At 37.0% G+C, this 21,956-nt stretch overlaps 1 protein-coding gene across 2 annotated transcripts in view; it reads left to right on the top strand.

Moving 5' to 3' along the window:
- The window catches only part of MYLK (myosin light chain kinase), a 2,381,262-nt gene that overhangs the window by 2,212,088 nt on the left and 147,218 nt on the right, over positions 1-21,956 (top strand). For both annotated transcript variants that reach the window (XM_044074915.1, XM_044074916.1), the window contains exon 28: positions 19,668-19,820. In XM_044074915.1, coding sequence (XP_043930850.1) covers positions 19,668-19,820 — 153 coding nt within the window. The remainder of the gene's footprint in view (positions 1-19,667; positions 19,821-21,956) is intronic.

The raw sequence follows: 21,956 nt of genomic DNA, 5'->3' as shown, positions 1-21,956 counted from the left end.
AGGAGCCTAGTGTAGGAGAAATGTTATTATTATGTGTGGAGTATGTTGTAGGGTCTTTGATTAGGTTTTGAATAGTAGTAATGAAACGGGTGTTAAAATCATGAGAGATTTGCTGTGGGCTTTTGTTGGGAGCTGGGAATGGGTTTTGTGGTGTGCCAGGATTAAGTAATGTGGAAATTGATTTCCAAAACATATTAGGGTTGTTGTTTGCGGTGGATAGCTGCGAGGAAAAGTAGCTTTTCTTATCTTGTATGACTATTTTTTTGCAATTGTTTCGCAGTTGCTTATAGGCAAGTTCAGTTTGTTTAATTTTACATTTTTGCCACTGTTTCCATGCTTTATCTCTGTGGATGAGGTTTTGTTGATTTAGTTTGCCAAGGGGCATGGTTAGCCTTGGTACATTTGGTTTGAGTAGGGGCTAAGCTATTTAGTGTGTCTAGAAAAAGTTTGTTGAAATAGTTAATGGCATCATCTAGGGGGAGTGATTTTAGTAGGAGCTAGTTTTGGGATTTTTAGGATACTTACAAATTGATCTGGGTCAAAGTGGGAGAGATTTCTGGATGTTTTGTAGGTATGTGTGTTTGATATTTGAAGGTGTGTCCTATGGGTGAATGCTGGGAGGTGGTCACTTAGTATATTAGGTAAGGTACCTGAGTTGGAATAATTTTGTGGATGAGATACTAATATACAGTCTAGGATGGATTCAGATCTAGTGGATAGGCCATGGGTAGCAGTTGTAATGAGCTGTGTGAAGCTATGTAGGTTTATGCTATTGACTGGAGAATCGGTAGTTAGGTTTAGCCAATTAATTTCTGTATCTCCTAGAATTATGGTTTCCTATGATATGTTTTACTTTGCCCATGATAAAAAGTCCTTAAGGAGGGGGATATTTTGTCCTAGTGGGATGTAAATTACTGCTATAATTATATGTTTGCTATTATTGATTTGAAGGGAAGTTAGTAGGATTTCTAGCTTGCCAAAAATTGGGGGGTTGTTTGGGATAGATTGTTATGTTAAGGCTGTGATCGTAGATTAGTGCTACGCCACCACATTTTTTGTGGAGTCTGTCAGCACGAAGTATGTTATACCCTGGAGGAAGAATTTCAGTATTGGCAATATGAGGTTTTAGCCGTGTTTCTGTTACTGCCACAATATTTGGGGTGTGAGTGGATAGCCATGCTTGGAACTCAGTAATTTTGTTACATATGCTACATGTGTTTATTGTTACCAGTTGAAGCTGTAGGCATTTTGGGGTGGTTGTAGATGTAGGGCCAGGGTTAGGGTAGATGTCCCCAGATTGTATGAGAGAGAGGAGGAGGTGAATAATTGTATTGGTGTCGTTTTTATGTGATTGTGGTTTAGGAAGATTAGTGTTTAATTTGAGTTTGGATTGGGTATGGAAATATTTTGTTTTGTATAGGGTATATGTCTTGTGTAGGAATAAGGAGGGTGAGATGTTTGAATAGCTATTTCTGCTAAGAGACAGTGGAAGGGTTTGTGTACTAGATCTTGGAATTAGTGATGGCAAGGTGGAATATGTAGTGGTAGTTAGGGTTAATAAAGATAGAGATGTAAGGAGTGTAGGTATGAGAATGATGTATGTTGTAAGAGTATGTGAGTCTATGTGGTAGGCCATATTCTATGGGGAGCAGGTGTAAATTAAATGTGATTGGAAAATAGGGGTGGAGCTGGAGTGTGTGGGCTGATTGGATTACAAGTGAAGAGGTAGGTAGGGGTGTGGTTTATGGGTCTATAAATGTAGTGATGTCGGGGGTGGGTGGGAATGAGGGTAAGGTAAGGGAGCAGAGTGAGTAGGGGAGCTTTAGATTTCAACCTATAATGCTGTTGGAGAGATGGAGGCTCCTTTCCTTTCAGTTGCGGTCATTTAGGAGCCTGCACTAGTAGTTGCTGAGAATTGGAAGGGAGGGAATACCCACGTTGTTCAGGCGACTGAGCAGCTGTAAAAAAGATGAAAGGAATTTAGAACTAGGAGGGTGCTGTGGAAGTCAATTATTCTATGGCTGCAGGCACTAAGGGATAAAGTTGGAGGTGATACAGTGAAACTTGTGTGTGAGCAGGGCAATAAATGGATGCAAGATAGAACTATAGGGGGTAGTTCAGGTAGTGGTTACACTGACCTATTAAGGAAGGTAAACATCTTTGGCATCAACATATACAATAAATCAAATACAGCAGTCTTTACACTTGCTCAACTAGCCGCATAATAAAGATCATATTTGTGTCATAGCCACATATTAAATGCTCATTTGCTATTTGGAATACAGGCTCAGTGCAGTTTACTACAATACATTCCCTGGTTCAGATAACTAAGCAACTAGCTGCTAGTAGCGGCAAATGCTGGTAGCGATCTTGAACATGTTATCACTCTAGTGTTTCATGCAAGCGTTATAGAGCAGAACACAGCTGACAAACATTTCACCCATATAACATCATTAGTGGCTTAGACATATTTCATACAGGGTCTATATAGTATGTATAATAGCTTGCGCGATTAAAGTAGTATATTTCAATTACGTAGTTGGGATTAGGAGAGTGTGTTGAGCAGATGGAAAGAGTACTTTGTGGGGTTAATGAATAAAGAGAATGAGAGGGAGAGAAGGTTGGATGATGTGGAGATGGTGAATCATGAAGTGCAGTGGATTAGCAAGGAGGAAGTAAGGATAGCTATGAAGAGGATAAAGAATGGAAAGGCTGTTGGTCCAGATGACATACCTGTGGAAACATGGAGGTGTTTAGGTGAATTGGCAGTGGAATTTTTAACCAGATTGTTTAATGAAATCTTGGGAAGTGAGAGGATGCCTGAGAAATGGAGAAAAAGTGTTTTGGTACCGATTTGTAAGAATAAGGGTTATGTGCAGGGCTGTAGTAACTACAGAGGGATTAAATTGATCAGTCACAGCATGAAGTTATGGGAAAGAGTAGTGGAAGCTAGGTTAAGAAGGGACATGATGATTAGTGATCAGCAGTATGGTTTCATGCCAGGAAAGAGCACTACAGATGCAATGTTTGTTCTGAGAGTGTTGATGGAGAAGTACAGAGAAGGTCAGAAGGAGTTGCATTGTGTTTTTATAGACTTAGAGAAAGCATACGGCAGGGTGCCTAGTGAGGAGTTGTGGTATTGTATGAGGAAGTCTGGAGTGTCAGAGAAGTATGTAAGAGTGGTACAGGATATGTATGAGGGTAGTGTGACAGCGGTGAGGTCTGTGGTGGGAGTGACAGATGCGTTTAAGGTGGAGGTGAGATTACATCAAGGATCAGCTCTGAGCCCTTTCATATTTGCAACGGTGATGGATAGGTTGACAGGCAAGATCAGACAGGAGTCCCTGTGGACTATGATGTTTGAAGATGACATTGTGATCTCTAGTGAGAGTAGGGAACAGGTGAAGGAGATCCTGGAGAGATGGAGATATGCTCTAGAGAGAAGAGGAATGAAGGTCAGCAGGACTAAGACAGAATGTATGTCTGTGAATGAGAGGGAGGAAAGATGAATGGTGAGGATGCAAGGAGTAGAGGTGGCGAAGGTGGATGAGTTTAAATACTTGGGATCAATAGTTCAGAGTAATGGTGAGTGTGGAAGAGAGGTGAAGAAGAGAGTACAGGCAGGATGGAGTGGGTGGAGAAGAGTGTCAGGAGTGATTTGTGACAAACGAGTACCAGTAAGAGTGAAAGGGAAGGTCTACAAGAGGGTAGTGAGACCAGCTATGTTATATGGGTTGGAGACAGTGGCATTGACAAAAAGGCAGGAGTTAGAGCTGGATGTGGCAAAGTTAAAAATGCTAAGATTTGCACTGGGTTTGACGAGGGTGGACAGGATCAGGAATAAGTATATTATAGGGTTAGCCCAGGTTGGAAGGTTTGGAGGCAAAGCCAGGGAGGCAAGATTACATTGGTTTGGACATATGCTGAGGAGGGATGCTGAGTATATTGGGAAAAAGATGCTAAGGATGAAGCTACCAGGTAACAGGAAAAGGGGAAGGCCTAAGGTAAGGTTTATGGATGTGGTAAGAGAGGACATGCAGGTGGTTGGTGTGACAGAGCAAGATGCAGAGGAAAGGAAGAAATGGAAACAGATGATCCGCTGTGGCGGACCCTAACTTGAACAGCCGAAAGAAGATGATGATGAGTTGGGATAAAAGAAGCATTCAAGAAACAGTACAACTAGCAATTGCCCAAAGATTGGTTACGGTTAAACTCAAGGCATTAAAAAGAAATGATCAACAACAGTAGCCTAGTAGTTTGCTAGGAAATGGTTGAGAAAGAAAAGCATTTCTTGTTCAAATTAATACAAACTTACTGGCTGGCACACACCACAGTGAGCAGGAGAAGCGTCAGGATAAAACTAAAGAATTTAAAAATGGCACCGCGTATTTGACCCTATAGTTATAGATTTCTAGGGGTGGGGACAGGGAGGGACAGAAAGTCTAGGGGGTGAAGCAGGGAAAGGGATGTGATCTATCTAGAGTGGCCCTGATGGAAGAGGCGCAAAAAAAAAAAAACTTATAGTATCCTGTTGTTAGTTTATGTCTGAAAAAAAACAATCAGTTGCCTGTTTTATTTCCCATTTACTTTTTAAATTTTCAAAGGAGGAGATTACATCGATAAGTATATGAAACTTGTTTTGTGTAGTGGACAATGCTAGGGGAGTTGGGGAAGTAGTACCTTGCAGTTCCTATCCTGCTGCTTAGTGATCTGTCAAGGTTTCTCACTTCAAGCTAAACTAAATTAAAGCATTAGACACTAAGTTCTGACAGTATCTGTGAGCAGCGGAGTCTTAGAGCTGAGAGTAGTGTACAAACCCAACTCTACAACATCCTCTAGTGCCTAAAAGGGCAGTATAGGTCTAGTATGGGAGAAATGGAGGGTTACTAGGCATGCTAGGAACAGGAAACAGGGACGTTCTCCTGGGGCGCTGCGAGTGTACAAGCCAGCTGAGTTTAACAGTTAATACCATAAAAATAATAATACAGCTTTAGATTTCAACCTACAATACTGTTGGAGGGATGGAGGCTCCTTTCCTTTCAGGTGCGGTCATTTAGGAGCCTGCACTAGTAGTTGTAGAGAACTGGAAGGAAGGGAATACCTGCGTTGTTCGGGTGACTGAGGAGAATGCTGTTGGTGGGATGAAGGCTCCTTTTCTTTCAGGTGCGGCCGTTTAGGAGCCTGCACTAGTAGTTGCAGAGAATTGGAAGGGAGGGAATACCCGCGTTGTTTGGGTGACTGAGCAGAATGCTGTTGGAGGCTCCTTTCCTTTCAGGTGTGGTCATTTAGGAACCTGCACTAGTAGTTGCAGAGAAATGGAAGGAGGGGAATACCCACGTTGTTCAGGCGACTGAGCAGAATGATGTTGGAGGAATGGGAGGCTCCTTTCCTTTCAGGTGCGGTCGTTTAGGAGCCTGCACTAGTAGTTACAGAGAATTGGAAGGGAGGGAATACCTGCGTTGTTCAGGCGACTGAGCAAAATGCTGTTGGAGGGATGGAGGCTCCTTTCCTTTCAGGTGCGGTCGTTTAGGAGCCTGCTCTACTAGTTGCAGAAAATTTGAAGGGAGGGAATACCCACGTTGTTCGGGTGACTAAGAAGTGGCTGGCACACACCGCAGTGAGCATGAGAAGCATCAGGATAAACCTAAAGTTAGTTAATTCCAATCCTACTGTTTCTAATACGGATGCGAAAATTATTGATAGGTATGGGAAAAAGTGTTACTTCTGCAACTTTGAATTTTAAATTGTCAGGCTCATATGTTAAAGTTTATCCTGACTTATTATGAAAGTATGAGGAATGTTTTATCTACATTTTCTTCTTGTGAAGAAAAAGTCTGCTTTAAATAACTTAGTTTCTTTTATTGCACATGTCACTACACATTGTTTGCAGTGTGTGTTGTGTGTGACTCTGTTGATACTTCTTCCAGGCTATGGCCACTGGTACTGTTTTAACTCATTACATCCAAGTGACGCATCCAGGTGTATCTGCAGTTAACTCCTACTGACGTCTGTAGGTGTCAAATATTGCTTGCTCATATTTGCATCAATAATTCCAAAACCATGTTATGTACAAGGTTTTAAAACATTTTATCTTAAAGCTGGCACAATAGCAAACTCGACTGCATTAATAGTTTACCTCTGTCTAGTGCAGATAAATAGATATTAACTGTTGTTTTTATGATATTAATTTATATAGATATAATTTTCACATTTTTCTAAATATCTCAGCAATCAAATAACAGAGACAGAACTCCTTAGCCTCATATGAAAGCTCTCAGCTAGATGAATAAAATGTAATAAACACTGACAAATTCGGCAACCAGGAAAACAGGAACCACTTCAAAATGCCATGCACGAACTCTTTAATGAATAAAACAGACAGACTCAGATCTTCACATTCAAGTAACAAACATGAGGAGTATATATACCCAGCAGAATTCAGTTAGTCATTCAATTAATCAATTCAATTAGTTTACAGTGATGAATAGTAGTCACTATTTTAGTAAAGGGGCAGTGCAAAACAAGCTCAAGTGACTTTTCTCTTTGTCTTTATACAAAAATATACAACCATAACTGTGGCTATATGATGTCTCTAAAGCAATAAAATATTTCAAATGCTGAAGCTATACATTAAAAAACATTAAATAGAAATATATACATGGGTATAAGTATATAAAATGTATAAAAATACATAATGATGCAAAATATAGGAAACATAAAATTCAGAGCTTTCAAGTAAGCGCATATATAAAAATATATATATATATTATTAAAATTTCTGAAACATGGTTGAGAGCAACCTGTTCTGTATAACATTAATCTAGGCACAACTAAAGCTACATGGAAATGTAGCTATGCAGATTCTATAGCAAAAGGGTGTGCTTATGTATGTATAGCTAATAAATATATATTTTATGTCAAATATTAGTGAATATATATATAAAATCTTCAAATATGAATGGACAAATAAATATGTCATATATTGATTATGAAACTTCTATATTGAAAGCTGGTAAATAAATATATATACCAGTATAGATGTAAATATATGTATGTATATATAATGGTGTATAACTATATAAATATATAAATATAGAAATGCATAAATATATAAATAAACAAATAATCAACTAGACATTAAATATAATATTATAAAAAATCAATCAATTAACCATGTTAAAATATAGCATCATAAATAAAATATTGTTGCATATGGTTAATAAACTTTATAGAATCGTATCATATTCATATATAGGTGTATTATATATTAATGAGTAGCAAATTCATAGCAGCATTTCAATAAAAATGAACAAATATATATATAGTTCTGCATTAAAATATATTACATTATTTGTATATCCTGCCATCTAGCACTGGTTTAATGCAAATACTCTGATTCAGGCCTGGATATAAATGAGCACCTAATCTTAAGATCCATGACAATTCAACGAGAGTATTCACATTATTACCCCATCTCTTGTTTAAACTTACTAATTGCAACACTCTGAACTTAAAACTATGGTCTCTAAATTCAATTATGTGTTTAGCTAAAGCATTCTTATCATTCTTTTTCTTTATATCATAAATGTGATTATATATCCTTTGCTTGAATTTTCTCTTAGTCAAGCCAACATAGAATGCTTCACATTTTATACATGTTGCTAAGTAGACCAAGTTCATGGAGTTACAGCTTGCATAAAACTTAGGTTTAAACATGAAATCCATTCTAGGATGTTTATATATTTGTTTGTCGCTGATATGTCGACACATATTGCATCTAGTGCAAGGAAAGGTACCCATGGTGTTAAACTGTATCTGTTGAGTGGGATTTCCTTTCTCCTCTTTAAAGCATAACAATCTTTTTAAATTAGGTGAATTTTTATAAATGAACTTCGGATACTCTCCTACTATACTCCTTGTTGTTTCATCTATGATTAGGAGCTTCCAATTCTGTTTGATTATATCCTTTAAATCAAGGTTGTCATTTGTATATTGCATTATGTATGCTACTCTATTATTAGTGGTGGATAATGTCCATTTCTTAACTTTAGGTTTAGTGAATGCTGTATTATGTTTTGTTGTTAACTCAGTCATGAAATCATGTGTTGAAAAAACTTCATGTGTTGAAAAAACTTCATTCTTAATATCATGCAACATTTTCTTATTGTATCCTCTTTCTAAAAATAGCTTCTCCATATTATCTACTTCATCAGTAAGTACTTGTGCATTTTCACATAGCCTCCCTACTCTGATAAATTGACTTTTGACTATGCCTGGGAACACGTGTCTCGGATGCATGCTATTGTAATGTAAAAGGTTGTTCACCCAACATGCCTTCCTGTATAGACTAGTTTCTATTTTACATCCTTTCATTGCTAAGTTAATGTCAAGAAAACTAATATGAGTGTAAGACCACTCCATAGTAAATTTTAAGAACTGGGTGGTAGAATCTAAATGTGCTAAGAACATTTCAAATTCATCCATAGTGCCATCCCATAAAATCAGAATATCGTCTACAAATCTTCTATACATTTTTATATTGTTAATGTACCTAATGTCACTAAACAAATTGTTCCTCTCCCAGTTAAAGACAACTAAATTAGCATGCAACGGGGTGCCCATGGCTACTCCCCATAGCTGTAAATAATATTTGTCTTTAAACATAAACACATTGTTTTCAAGAACCATTTGTAAAAGAAGATATAGAAAAGTCTTCTCATTTGTATCAAAATCTGTGTCTAAATTAAACACTTCCATTATGGCTTGCAGGCCCTCTTCATTAGGTATACTAGTGAAGAGGTTTTTTACATCTAAAGTTATCAAAATACATCCATTCAAGGCATCTCCACAATTTTCATTAAATTCATGGATGTCATCTAACAGATGATATGTGTCTTTTAAAATAGTAGGGATGGAGTCAACTATAGGTCTTAATATAGTCTCAAGATATGTAGATACATTAGAAGTGACCCATCCCCTGCCTGAAACAATCGGGCGCATTGGAAGTGGAAATGTTCCCTTGTGTACCTTGGGTAGGCCTTTCATAGAGGGTATCAGTGGTGAGTCAATAACTAAAAAGTCATATAACTCTTTGTCCACTTGTCTGCACATAAGGAGATCATAGATGTTGTCATGCACATTTTGTATAATCTTAGATATTTCAGCAGTGGATAAAACTGTGTATATGTTTTAGTATCGTTCAAGAGTGTACACATGCTCTCAGTGTATTCTAGTGTATCCATAAGAATTATGCCACCCCCTTTATCGGCTGGTTTTATGGTTAGCATATCATCTTCTATCAATTTAGCAAGTGAATCTACTTCAGGGCTGGTCATATTATAATAATTGTTCTTTTTCCTGTTATTCTTATTGTCTTGTCTGTAATATTTATAAAAATCATCCTCACATATTCTAGTAAAACATTCAACATTGCTAGGTATGGGAGGAATGAAATTGCTTCTCTTTTTCAAAGGTATACTAGAGGCTGCTTCAGGTATCTCTGTGTGTGTGTATTAAAATACATTTTGAGGGCTACCGACCTACCAAACAATCTCAGTTCAGTCAGTGTATTATTTAATTTACTGCATTGCGAAGGTATAAAACCCAGCCCTTTGTTTAACAGAGTTAAATCACTTTCATTAATTACTTTAGTGGAGAAATCATACACCAAGTTATTCAATTTCTTACATTTTTCCTTTGTCCATATCTTTCCTCTGAAAACTTCCGCTTCCTGGGACCTTTGCTTAGTGAGCGGCCTCTCGTATGATATGTCTGTCTGATAGGATAAGGTAAAAAACGTGTGTCATCTGAGCTCACATTTTTGCGTCGGACGACTTGTTCCATGTCCTTACTAAATGCTCCTAATGCCTGTTGATTAGGAGGTGGCGTTGATGTATCAATGTCAACTCTACTTTGCTTCCATGCATTGGATTGGGCTGTTTCCTTAGAAGTGGTAGCGTTAGAGTCCACTTCACCTGTTACAGTTTCAGTAGATGTGTGTGTTACACTCGGTTCCATCATCCGATCACTTCGGGTATTCACGTGTCTCCTGTGCGTCGTGACATCATCGACTCCTCCTTCCATACCTTCGGCTGCCCCTGGTTGTACATTCTCATGTAGTCTCGGCCATACGAAAATGTTGCCGTTTGAAAAATCGTTATGATCACGGCATAATTTTCTTTGCTTGGTTAATTTAAGCTTCTCACTATATACATTTAATTGAGAATGCAAATTTTCTAGCTTTCTTGAGCAGTAATTATTAGACATATAGCGCTCAAAAATGTCTTTCCGAAGCGCCTCAACCTTCTTTTGTAATTCTGTCTCGATAGGCAAAAAATATTCCAGAATTAAATTAATATAACTGAAGCCAATGTTAATGTTTAAGTCTTGCCACTTCTTAAGAAGGATAGGGTGTTGTTCACCATAAGTAGGCATGCAAAGTACTCGCATGCCTCTAGGAATTACTTTAAAATGTACGCAAGCCTCCAGGTGCTTGCGCTGCCAGGAGTACCTTTGCAACCTATACATGTCATTTTCTAGTTGTCTTAACATTGTATTAAATTCAGTCATATTGTTGGTTTCAACATTTGAACTAGGTGTTTCAGTAGATACCTGCAAGTCAAGTTGTAGTAACGGATTCTCATGTGAGTGTATGAGATGTTGCCATACATATTGACTCCCTCTGGAGACCGGAGTATAATCAAGTTCTACTGATACATTTTCCATGGTGTGGCTCCTCCGGTAAAAATAGTAGATAAAAATAGATGAATATACCGGATGGTACCAATAGAATCCTCAGCCAAAAAGGAGAACGATACAATGTAATAAACACTGACGGATTCGGCAACCAGGAAAGCAGGAACCACTTCAAAATGCCATGCACGAACTCTTTAATGAATAAAAAACAGACAGATACTCAGATCTTCACATTCAAGTAACAAACATGAGGAGTATATATACCCAGCAGAATTCAATTAGTCATTCAATTAATCAATTCAATTAGTTTACAGTGATGAATAGTAGTCACTATTTTAGTAAAGGGGCAGTGCAAAACAAGCTCAAGTGACTTTTCTCTTTGTCTTTATACAAAAAATATACAACCATAACTGTGGCTATATGATGTCTCTCTAAAGCAATAAAATATTTCAAATGCTGAAGCTATACATTAAAAAACATTAAATAGAAATATATACATGGGTATAAGTATATAAAATGTATAAAAATACATAATGATGCAAAATATAGGAAACATAAAATTCAGAGCTTTCAAGTAAGCGCATATATAAAAATATATATATATATTATTAAAATTTCTGAAACATGATTGAGAGCAACCTGTTCTGTATAACATTAATCTAGGCACAACTAAAGCTACATGGACATGTAGCTATGCAGATTCTATAGCAAAAGGGTGTGCTTATATATGTATAGCTAATAAATATATATTTTATGTCAAATATTAGTGAATATATATATAAAATCTTCAAATATGAATGGACAAATAAATATGTCATATATTGATTATGAAACTTCTATATTGAAAGCTGATAAATAAATATATATACCAGTATAGATGTAAATATATGTATGTATATATAATGGTGTATAACTATATAAATATAGAAATGCATAAATATATAAATAAACAAATAATCAACTAGACATTAAATATAATATTATAAAAAATCAATCAATTAACCATGTTAAAATATAGCATCATAAATAAAATATTGTTGCATATGGTTAATAAACTTTATAGAATCGTATCATATTCATATATAGGTGTATTATATATTAATGAGTAGCAAATTCATAGCAGCATTTCAATAAAAATGAACAAATATATATATAGTCCTGCGTTAAAATATATTACATTATTTGTATATCCTGCCATCTAGCACTGGTTTAATGCAAATACTCTGATTCAGGCCTGGATATAAATGAGCACCTAATCTTAAGATCCATGACAATTCAACGTTCGCTAGAGTATTCACATTATTACCCCATCTCTTGTTTAAACTTACTAATTGCAGCACTCTGAACTTAAAACTATGGTCTCTAAATTCAATTATGTGTTTAGCTAAAGCATTCTTATCATTCTTTTTCTTTATATCATAAATGTGATTATATATCCTTTGCTTGAATTTTCTCTTAGTCAAGCCAACATAGAATGCTTCACATTTTATACATGTTGCTAAGTAGACCAAGTTCATGGAGTTACAGCTTGCATAAAACTTAGGTTTAAACATGAAATCCATTCTAGGATGTTTATATATTTGTTTGTCGCTGATATGTCGACACATATTGCATCTAGTGCAAGGAAAGGTACCCATGGTGTTAAACTGTATCTGTTGAGTGGGATTTCCTTTCTCCTCTTTAAAGCATAACAATCTTTTTAAATTAGGTGAATTTTTATAAATGAACTTCGGATACTCTCCTACTATACTCCTTGTTGTTTCATCTATGATTAGGAGCTTCCAATTCTGTTTGATTATATCCTTTAAATCAAGGTTGTCATTTGTATATTGAATTATGTATGCTACTCTATTATTAGTGGTGGATAATGTCCATTTCTTAACTTTAGGTTTAGTGAATACTGTATTATGTTTTGTTGTTAACTCAGTCATGAAATCATGTGTTGAAAAAACTTCATGTGTTGAAAAAACTTCATTCTTAATATCATGCAACATTTTCTTATTGTATCCTCTTTCTAAAAATAGCTTCTCCATATTATCTACTTCATCAGTAAGTACTTGTGCATTTTCACATAGCCTCCCTACTCTGATAAATTGACTTTTGACTATGCCTGGGAACACGTGTCTCGGATGCATGCTATTGTAATGTAAAAGGTTGTTCACCCAACATGCCTTCCTGTATAGACTAGTTTCTATTTTACATCCTTTCATTGCTAAGTTAATGTCAAGAAAACTAATATGAGTGTAAGACCACTCCATAGTAAATTTTAAGAACTGGGTGGTAGAATCTAAATGTGCTAAGAACATTTCAAATTCATCCATAGTGCCATCCCATAAAATCAGAATATCGTCTACAAATCTTCTATACATTTTTATATTGTTAATGTACCTAATGTCACTAAACAAATTGTTCCTCTCCCAGTTAAAGACAACTAAATTAGCATAAGTGTTGGCAACGGGGGTGCCCATGGCTACTCCCCATTGCTGTAAATAATATTTGTCTTTAAACATAAACACATTGTTTTCAAGAACCATTTGTAAAAGAAGATATAGCAAAGTCTTCTCATTTGTATCAAAATCTGTGTCTAAATTAAACACTTCCATTATGGCTTGCAGGCCCTCTTCATTAGGTATACTAGTGAAGAGGTTTTTTACATCTAAAGTTATCAAAATACATCCATTCAAGGCATCTCCACAATTTTCATTAAATTCATGGATGTCATCTAACAGATGATATGTGTCTTTTAAAATAGTAGGGATGGAGTCAACTATAGGTCTTAATATGGTCTCAAGATATGTAGATACATTAGAAGTGACCCATCCCCTGCCTGAAACAATTGGGCGCATTGGAAGTGGAAATGTTCCCTTGTGTACCTTGGGTAGGCCTTTCATAGAGGGTGTCAGTGGTGAGTCAATAACTAAAAAGTCATATAACTCTTTGTCCACTTGTCTGCACATAAGGAGATCATAGATGTTGTCATGCACATTTTGTATAATCTTAGATATTTCAGCAGTGGATAAAACTGTATATGTTTTAGTATCGTTCAAGAGTGTACACATGCTCTCAGTGTATTCTAGTGTATCCATAAGAATTATGCCACCCCCTTTATCGGCTGGTTTTATGGTTAGCATATCATCTTCTATCAATTTAGCAAGTGAATCTACTTCAGGGCTGGTCATATTATAATATTTGTTCTTTTTCCTGTTATTCTTATTGTCTTGTCTGTAATATTTATAAAAATCATCCTCACATATTCTAGTAAAACATTCAACATTGCTAGGTATGGGAGATGAATAAAATGCTGCTGACAGTTGTTGTTGTTGTGTCTTTTGGCTTTTCCCGGTTAGGGGTCACCACAGCAGAACTCCGGTACGCTAATGATTGTCAGTAGATTTTTTACGTGCCAAGTTGCTGGCCCTGACGCACAACCTTCAATGAAGGTACACCCATTCACGCATGTCTCCACACAGAAGACGCTCTAGCTGAGAATCGAACAGAACAACGTCTTACTGTGAGGAGACAACGCTACCGCAGCACCACCACCACCGCTGCTGACAGTATATGTGTAAATTGAGTGGTTGCTGAGACATTGTAAGTTGTTTGCAGAATATTACAAATGTAATAGTTACTGTGTTTAGTGTGACATATAAAATTCAGTTTAAGACCTATAACCTAAAGAATGCTACCACTATAAAATAGTTTGTGCTGAACAGTTTATATACTTCTTTCATAAGCCTTATGGTTCCAGAGATATGAACATTTGTTTGAAATGTGAGAACATAATTTGATTCTGCGAAAAGCTTAGGCTCCGCCCATTGGAAGTTACAGTGCAAACTTTCTGAGTGAATGAGTTAAGGATGTTCCTAATCCCAAAGAAAGAAAATGCTTGGAGACCAGTTTTGGATCTTTCTTTCCTAAACCAGTTTGTAATAGTGCCCAAATTCAAAATGATGTCACTTCACAACCTGTTTCCTCCTCTTCTTCTTTCAGATTTCATGGTAACACTAGACTTAAGACACTTGGCACATTCCAATTCATCCAGACAGTAGGTGTTTCTTAGGGTTTTATGTGTCTGGATCAAATTATCGGTTCTTAGCCTTACACTTTGGACTATGCACTGCACTGCACCAAGAGTGTTCACGAAGTGTCTAGCTCCAGTTATAGCTAATTGCAGGCTACAGGGTATCCACATTTTTCCATATTTAGACATCTTGCTTATCTTTGTAGAGTCTTTTTAAAAATGTCTGGAATCCCTCTGTTGGGTGAGAAATCTCTACAGGGTATCCACATTTTTCCATATTTAGACAACATGCTCATCTCTGCAGAGTCGTTTTCAAAATAAGACTCCCTCTCTTTAGGGAGAAATCTCTTGCACAAGCTGGGATTCCAAGCTGTTTTGAATTTGATTGTGTTCCTGGGTGTCAACTAGATACCTCAGTTCAAAGAGCTTTTCTTCCACAGGCTAAAATAGATCTTTATTATAGATCCATTTGTAAGGTTTTCTACTCAGGCTTCTGTCACTGCAAGGAAATACCTCAGGATTTCAGGTCACATGGCATCTATGATTCTCATGATACCCCTGACACAACTCCACATGAAAACAGTACAGTTGTATCTGAAATATTTTTCGTCCCAGCATCAACCTCCTTTATCTTTTCAGATCCCAGTACTGGTATTTGACAGAAGATAAATCACTTGATGGAGACAACAGATATCCTTACGTCAAGATCACCCCTTCTCCAACCCTGCTACAAAGCAGTCACCACAGATGCTTTGGACTTTCCTTACAGAGCAGTTTTAGGAGAGATAAAAGTGCAGGGGATGTGGGACACCAAGGACAGACACAAGCACATAAATATCAAGGCGATGCTTGAACTGATCATGGCACTCAATTCTCTGAACCATCTTTGGTCCCAGGGACCCCTTCATGAAGTTACAGACAATACCACAGTGATGTGGTACATCAACAAGCAAGGGAGGGAACCAGATTGTGCCCCCTTTGAGACTAGCCATGTTAGCTTGGGATGTAGCTTCAAAGCAAAGTCGTACTCTGCAGGTATTCTACATTCCGTCAGAGCCAAATTGTGTGGCAGACAAACTGAGTGGACAGGGGTAGAATCTCACAAATGGAAACTAGTTCCAAGGTTCTTCCAAGATTTTAGTCATCTGTGAGGAACTCCTCAAGTAGACATGTTTGCCTCCTCTCTGAACAATCAACTGGCAAAATTCTTTTCCAGGACTCCATGCAAGAAGGCCTGGAAGACAGATGCCTTTTCTTTTCTTTGGACAGGAATGTTCCTGTATGCCCTGAAAACCCTTTCCATTAACATCCAGGGTACGTTTGAAGATTCATAAGGAATCCCTCAAGATCATTGTGGTAACTTCCTTCTGATCCAGGCAATGGTGGCTCTCCCTTCTTTTGGAAATGACCAGGGGCTATTACTACAAGCTTGCCTCCTCACAGAATATATTTACTCACACAAGAACAGGGGTGTTTGATACACCCCAAAATCAATCATCTTCAGTTTTTGATTTTTCATAGATTTCATAGGTCAGTACTAGGCTAACTGTCCTTGCGAGCCATTTTAAGCCTAGCCAGTTATCCCCTGTGAGATTCAAACCCTCACCCTTGTGGTTGTAAGGCAAACACCTTAACCATTAGGCCATTCTCCCAACCCAAGATTATATCACCCCAGTTGAATGCCTGGATGATAGGGTCTTAATTCCTTTTAGGCACCTGTTTTATAAATACGTGCAGTAGGTACTAATGGAGGCAAGAAAGCCTGCTACTACAAAATCATATATTAGCAAATGGATTTTCTAGTTGGTGCCAACAACATAACCACTACCCATTCATGGCTAGCTGTTCTCTGGTTTTGTAGTATTTGTGTGAGTTACTGTCCTATGACTATTCTTATTCCTCTGTCAAGGTTCATTTATCAGCCTTATCAGCATGTCTGCCTATGGATCCTCCTCTTTCAAGGCAGTTGTATGTCAAATTGCTCTTGAAAGAGATCTTGCATAAGTGGCCTCCAAGTAAACTGGTGACTCCTTCTTGGGATTTCACTTTGTGTTAGAGAGAGACACTTGCTCCTTTGGAACAAGCTAATCTGGCTGACTTGAGGTTATTAATATGGAACTGATTGCTCTGACCTCTGCAAGAAGACTATCCGAATTGCAGGATCTTATGGTGAGTCAACCCTACCTCGTTTTCCACATAGACAGGGTTTCTTTGAGAACCAATCCTTTTTTTATGCCTAAGGGGCTATCCAAGTTTACTTTAAGCCATACCACCCATCTCTCCATTTTTTTTCTTGAACCTAAAAATGAGAGAGAAAGGATAATCCATACCTTGGATATCCACAGACAATTTGGGTACCATTGTGACTGAACTAAATTTTTTGGTTCTTTGGATCAATTTTTCATTCCTTATGAAGGTAAGAAGAAGGGTCAACCTATCTCAAAACAAATTATTTCTAAATGGTTGTCTAAGGCTATTACTTTTTGTTATACTCACCATGACAAATCTGTTCCAGGCAGGGTGAAGACCCACTCTCCAAGGACCTTGGCTTCTTCTATGGCTGTTTGGAAAGGGATGGATTCAAGACACATTCTAGAAGCTGCTACTTGGTCCTCTGTACATTCTTTTACAAAGCACTGTAATCTGGATTCTTTTTCTAGGTCTAGATCATGCTTTGCTAGGGCCATTCTCCAGGGGCTCCTGGATCCTTGTCTATCCATCTCTCAAATATTGTTAGCTATGGTAATCTACCCATGTAGCTAAAGCTACTGCAGCAGTGATCAATATGAAGAACACAGTGTAGTTGGGTAAGTTGAATTTACCATAACAGTAGATATTCAAATTTCATTGCTGCAGTAGCCACTCCCTCCCTCCCTCCACCTCTTTTTTTTTTTTTTCGTGTGTTTTTTATGCCAGGGTGTGGACATTTATTTTTTGTTATTCCTGGCCCTGCCATTTCAGGGCTAAGCCTCCCCTTTCTCTGCTGGCAGGAAAGTACTGAAAGGTTTCACGCCCAAACTTGTCTTTTTTCAGCTCAGCTCAAGCTGCTTGATAGTTTGGGCATGTGGAAGGTGTCCTGATGCTTTGGAAGCTAGCCAGCTGTTATATCCTTGGCAGGATTTAACCCATATAGCTAAGGCTACTGCAGCAGTGATCATTTCAACATCTACTGTTATGGTAAGTTCAGCTTACATAACTTTACTTTCTGTATGTACATTATAAGCTGTACTCATTAAAGCATTTCAGTCTGCACACTAGGTCACTATAAATCCAAAGTTTTGCCATCAGAAAGCTGTACTTCCTTCTTGCATATCATCATTGGCAGTAGGGCATGGAACATAATTATACAAGTGCATGCATGCAGAAATACACACACACATCATATTTTCTAAGCTGAGGTGGACTAGGCCTTTTTTCATTGCAGATGCTGGGGGGATATTCACACATACTATATTAAGAGTACACATGTATGCTTATACATTGGTTAAAAGGTTTGTACAGGACAAATCAACAGTGCTTCCAAACAGCTCAAATAAATCTCTTATTACAACATTAATTGTTATCCAGAGGTTAACCATAATTTTGATTATGTCCCTCATACATTGGTGCAATAAAATAAGGATAGAAAAAAAAGAAGTTTAAAATGTATATGTTATGCATGTGCCTCCATTGTACGGAAAACTTTCTACATGCCTCACCTCATTAGTAAGGGTATCTCATCCAGGGACAAGGTGGTCATAACATCGCTGTATTCTTCCCTTATAAGACCCATTATTGCGTGCAATGTCCCTTTCAGCATGTACCTCACAAAGTACATGCAGCAGCTGGAGAGACCACAGAGGTTTCTCACCAGGAGAATCCAGGGCCTCAAGCATTTTCCCTACAGAGATAGGCTAAAGGCCCTGTCCCTGTACTCAGTCTCCTACAGACTCCTGAAAGGTGACCTATGTCTAGTATACAAAGCAATCTCAGACTCCCCCTTGACGGGACTGCTGCATATCCGCAAGTCAAGCTCCACTCAAGTAAACCGCACGTGCAACCTCAATTTGGTCTGTGACATCAATAGGACTTGTTGGTGGGATAGATTTGTGTCCCAGAGACTAATTATTTTGTGGAATAGACTCCCTCTCTATGTCAAGCAGAGTACCTCATTAATGCTTTTTAAGTTCAACCTGAATAACTGGACGGGGAACAGAAAATACACCCCTGGGATTCCACCTGAGTCACTGCTGGAAGGTGGCATAGGGTGCTGACTTGTTAGAACGTCTGCTAAATTCTTGGCTAGGCTTGTAAGGGCCTCAGGGCCAATAACCTAGTAACTTCCTATGATCCTGTTTACATTCTTCCATTGCAGATCATTTGCAACCCCTACCTCCCTCTGAGTTTCTAGGCGTGTTCTTTTCTCATTCTTCTGCATTTGTCTGATTTGCTAGCATACACTGTAATTCTGAAAAATAACAATGCACAAAGATTTATACTAGTGGTCGTTGATTGCAAAGGTAGTCCCTAGTCTGTTTTGTAGTGTAGGGAATTTTGTATGTATAACATCATAATGCAGTAAGCAACATTTCTCTGCAAGGATCTTAACTGTTCCCCCAAAAGGGCAGATTTACATATTATTCACTCACTTTGTGGGGGGAGGGGCATGAAATTATGCAGCAGAAAGTTTAACTGCTATGAGTTTGGACCCTGTGCTATGATTTTTGATGGCTCCCTGATGTGAGTTTGAAAGCTCCAAAGTTGATAGGTATGGTTACTGGTATTGGTTCAACTAGATACAAGCAAGAGGAACGGTTAACAGCTTCTTCCGAAAAGACCTCAGGTGATGTACACAAGTTGCTTTTTTTTTTTTTTAATTTTTAACTGATGATACTAATGAAAACAGAACATGAAATGATGCTTATAAAAATAATTTTAATCAAATAGCATTGTCACTTTTTTTTCATTCTAGGGTCAGTGGTCTTTCACCTTTTATGGGTGACAATGACAACGAGACATTAGCAAATGTTACTTCGGCTACCTGGGACTTCGATGATGAAGCATTTGATGAGATATCTGAAGACTGCAAAGATTTCATTAGTGGCCTGCTAAAGAAAGATATGAAGTAAATGCATGACATAGCTGATATTATTTTACTGAATGCATGTAGAACAGTAGCATGCTTTGTACTCAGCTGGAACTGATCAGAGAATTATTTCCTGCTTAACATATTTATGAGGCAGTATTCGGCCTGATATTGACACAAGCATACATTTGTCTGCGATTAAAAATAAATATTATAATTTGTAGCTTTGAAAGTGGGGGACAGACTTGAATTACTTTTCCATACTAGCTTTCATGGTCACAGAATGTATTTTATTGTATAATCAGCTCAGCATTTTTTTTTTATTTATAATATTTTCAGAACTGTCAAAAGAGCTGTATAGCTGTTTGGGCATTTTTTCCAGCAGCCCTCAGACAACTTTTTTTTTTTTTAGTTTTGCCTTTAATTTTATGCACTGTGTGTTTTTGTCAATGATGTGTTATTTTCAATGTTGACAATGGACTGAAAGGCCAAACCAAATGAACTGTGGTCATAGTAAAGTAAAGACCAAACAATCATAGGTAAGGTACACTGTGAGATCAAAATTATGCCTGTATCACTGCATTCATCTCCCAAAGCAGGGCTAGATTCATCTGTATAACAAATTAAATACAAACTCTGACATTTATAGTAATGATTAAGGACATGGATAAACTGTATTCTAGAGTTTGGTTACAGGTTTCATCTATGTTAAAATTTATCTGTGCTCCATCTTTTATTTTGTTTACAGTGAGCTCTTCACACAGTAGACATTACTATAAGGTACTCTTTTCACTTTGTCGGTGGTTTAATGATAAACAACCTGCATATCTGCACCTTACCCAGGCACTTAGGTTGCTGTTTGACTCAGTTATGGAATTTACTAAGGGAAAGTGCTCCTGGCAGAGAAATTGGATACCATAGCATTTATTGAAAAGACTAGGGGCCTTTTTATTGTATACGTACATGTATGTATATTAACAAATGTATGTATTTAAGTGAGAACATATTTTCATACAATGCCAAAACACATTCCACTTTACAAATTCTAAATTTGTTTCAATCTGTTTGACTAAATTTATACTGCAGATGTTGTGCTGTATATGTCAACACAATAAATACATATAATAATAGAAATATTTTTATTCCTTTCCCCATTCTTTCCACAGCAACCACATCTCTGCCTTATTTGATATATACTAGCCTGCATCCTCTCTCTCCATCTTTTCCATATTTCCCCCCACAAAAAAAAAAAAAAAATATATATATATATATATATATATATATATATATATATATATATTATTTTTTTTTCATTTATTTCCTTACTTTTCTCTTCCCTTCTTTGTTCATAAGATCCATGTAACACCTTTTTCATGTTTATAGTATTTATATTATCTAACTACGACTCCTTAAATATGTCTTTCCATATTTAACCATTTCACATTGCAAAAACAGATGCTCTGTAGTTTTATCTTCCTTACATGCAAAGTATAAGATTTCTGCAATGGTGTTATATAGCATATTTCCCTTGACAAGTAACTTATTTATATTAAGTCTCCACAAAAAAATCCTAATAGGTTCTTAAAGTCTTGCACCTCAGTTTTCTTCCCTTGATTGCACTAATAACATTTTCTCCCAAATATTTCCACTTTATTGACATAATGAAATGCACTCAGTTCACTTTCATATCATCATTCTCTTTCCCTTTCTAAACATGCTGGTTTAACCTTCCATAAAATAATTTTATTCTGATACTCCCTCATTAACTCACATACCACATTCATTTCCCTTTTCAAGACTCAGCCCTCTATTTTCTTCCAAAAGTCTTCACTACACGCCCTTCCGCTTCATATATTATTTAAAATCCATGACCCATACACTATTTGGTTAATTTAACCCTAAAACTCTTCCTTCATCTTTGAAATATAAAATCCCCCTTTTTAACTACATTCAATCTTGAACCCCATGTGGTATCAAAAAGAGTATGTGATACCTTTTATTTTTACTTGGTATAATATAAACACTTTCCAAATATCGTAACTTGCCCAAATTATGGAATTTATTCAATAAATTTTATTTCTAAAAGGAAGTTTAAACGTTTTCTCCAGTACCTTGTCATATTTTATTTTTCAGTTATATTTTCCATTGCTCTGCAACCACTTTTCTTTATCCAGA

This window comes from Protopterus annectens, chromosome 6.part0, assembly GCF_019279795.1.
Source record: "Protopterus annectens isolate FY-2018-M chromosome 6.part0, PAN1.0, whole genome shotgun sequence".
Classification (NCBI taxonomy): domain Eukaryota; kingdom Metazoa; phylum Chordata; order Ceratodontiformes; family Protopteridae; genus Protopterus; species Protopterus annectens.
Note: the sequence above shows the minus strand (reverse complement) of the source record. Positions and strands in the feature narration are given on the sequence as shown.